The sequence below is a fragment of the Pinus tabuliformis genome, chromosome 3_1 (assembly GCF_031772625.1).
Source record: "Pinus tabuliformis cultivar Carrire ecotype Pingquan chromosome 3_1, CPIR1, whole genome shotgun sequence".
Classification (NCBI taxonomy): Eukaryota; Viridiplantae; Streptophyta; class Pinopsida; order Pinales; family Pinaceae; genus Pinus; species Pinus tabuliformis.
Window position 1 is genome coordinate 127,896,589 of NC_142301.1, and position 1,003 is coordinate 127,897,591.

A 1,003-nucleotide genomic window follows, 5' to 3' on the forward strand; every position below is an offset into this window, starting at 1 on the left:
GCTTGGTAAATAATTAAGGAAGAGAGCTGAGATTTAATTAAAATGACCTTACCTCCTTTTGTCAACCAGTATCCTCCCCATTTCGAAATCTTGGTTTTAAATTTGCAAATTATGTCGCTCCATAGCGATCTCTTATTCACTCCTGAGATTATGGGGAGCCCAAGATATCTGATTCTATCCCATTGGGAATGCCCTTTGAATCCGAGAGTATTAGCTATATTATTGCTCTCCTATTGATCTGTATTCCAGCTGTAGACTTCGCTCTTTCTTTCATTTGCCAAAGCTCCTGATACTTTGCAATAGTTCCTGATGACCGTGTCGAAGGCCTTTGCTATTCTGGTTGAGGCGCCCCCCAACAGGATCGAGTCATCTGCGAATAATGCGTGATTCAGGGGACTTACTCTGTTGGAGGGTTTGAGGCCCGGAATGGATCCTGACAGTCTTTCAGCTTCAAGTTTTCGACTTAATGCTTCAGCCAATATGATGTAAAGATAGGGGGAGAGCGGGCATCCCTGCCTGATGCCTCTCTTGGCTTTAAAGAAGTTGGCAGGCCTGCCATTTATGAGGGGAGCTATCCATGGGTTATTCATGCAGGCTTTTAAGAGGTTAACAAACTGAGTGGAAAAACCAAAGGAGAGCAAAACTTTGCTGAGGAATGTTCTGTTGACTCTGTCAAACGCATTCGCCATATCTAACTTTATGAGCATACCTTTCTCTTTTCTCTGCTTGCTTGAGTGTATGGTCTCCTGCACTTGGATGACGTTGTCCAGAATGTGTCTACCTTCCACGAAGCCTCCTTGGGAGTTAGAGATAATTCTGGGAAGCAAGGGCTTTATTCTGTTGGCTAACAACTTTGCCAAGATCTTATAGGAGGCATTGCATAACGAAATTGGTCTGAATCTGGCAAAGGTTTCCGGGTTAGAGTCTTTGGGAATCAGAGCTAAGTAGGTTGAGTTGGTGCTACCACCTACTTTAGCTTTTGTCATGAATCCCCTTATCATCT

At 43.8% G+C, this 1,003-nt stretch overlaps 1 protein-coding gene across 1 annotated transcript; it reads right to left on the reverse strand.

Moving 5' to 3' along the window:
- Window positions 1-230: 230 nt before the first annotated feature.
- On the reverse strand, window positions 231-689 carry LOC149186095 (secreted RxLR effector protein 78-like). The gene has a single exon (XM_089409225.1). The coding sequence runs from the start codon at window positions 687-689 to the stop codon at window positions 231-233; it is 459 nt and encodes a 152-aa protein (XP_089265351.1).
- Between the last annotated feature and the right edge of the window lie 314 nt (window positions 690-1,003).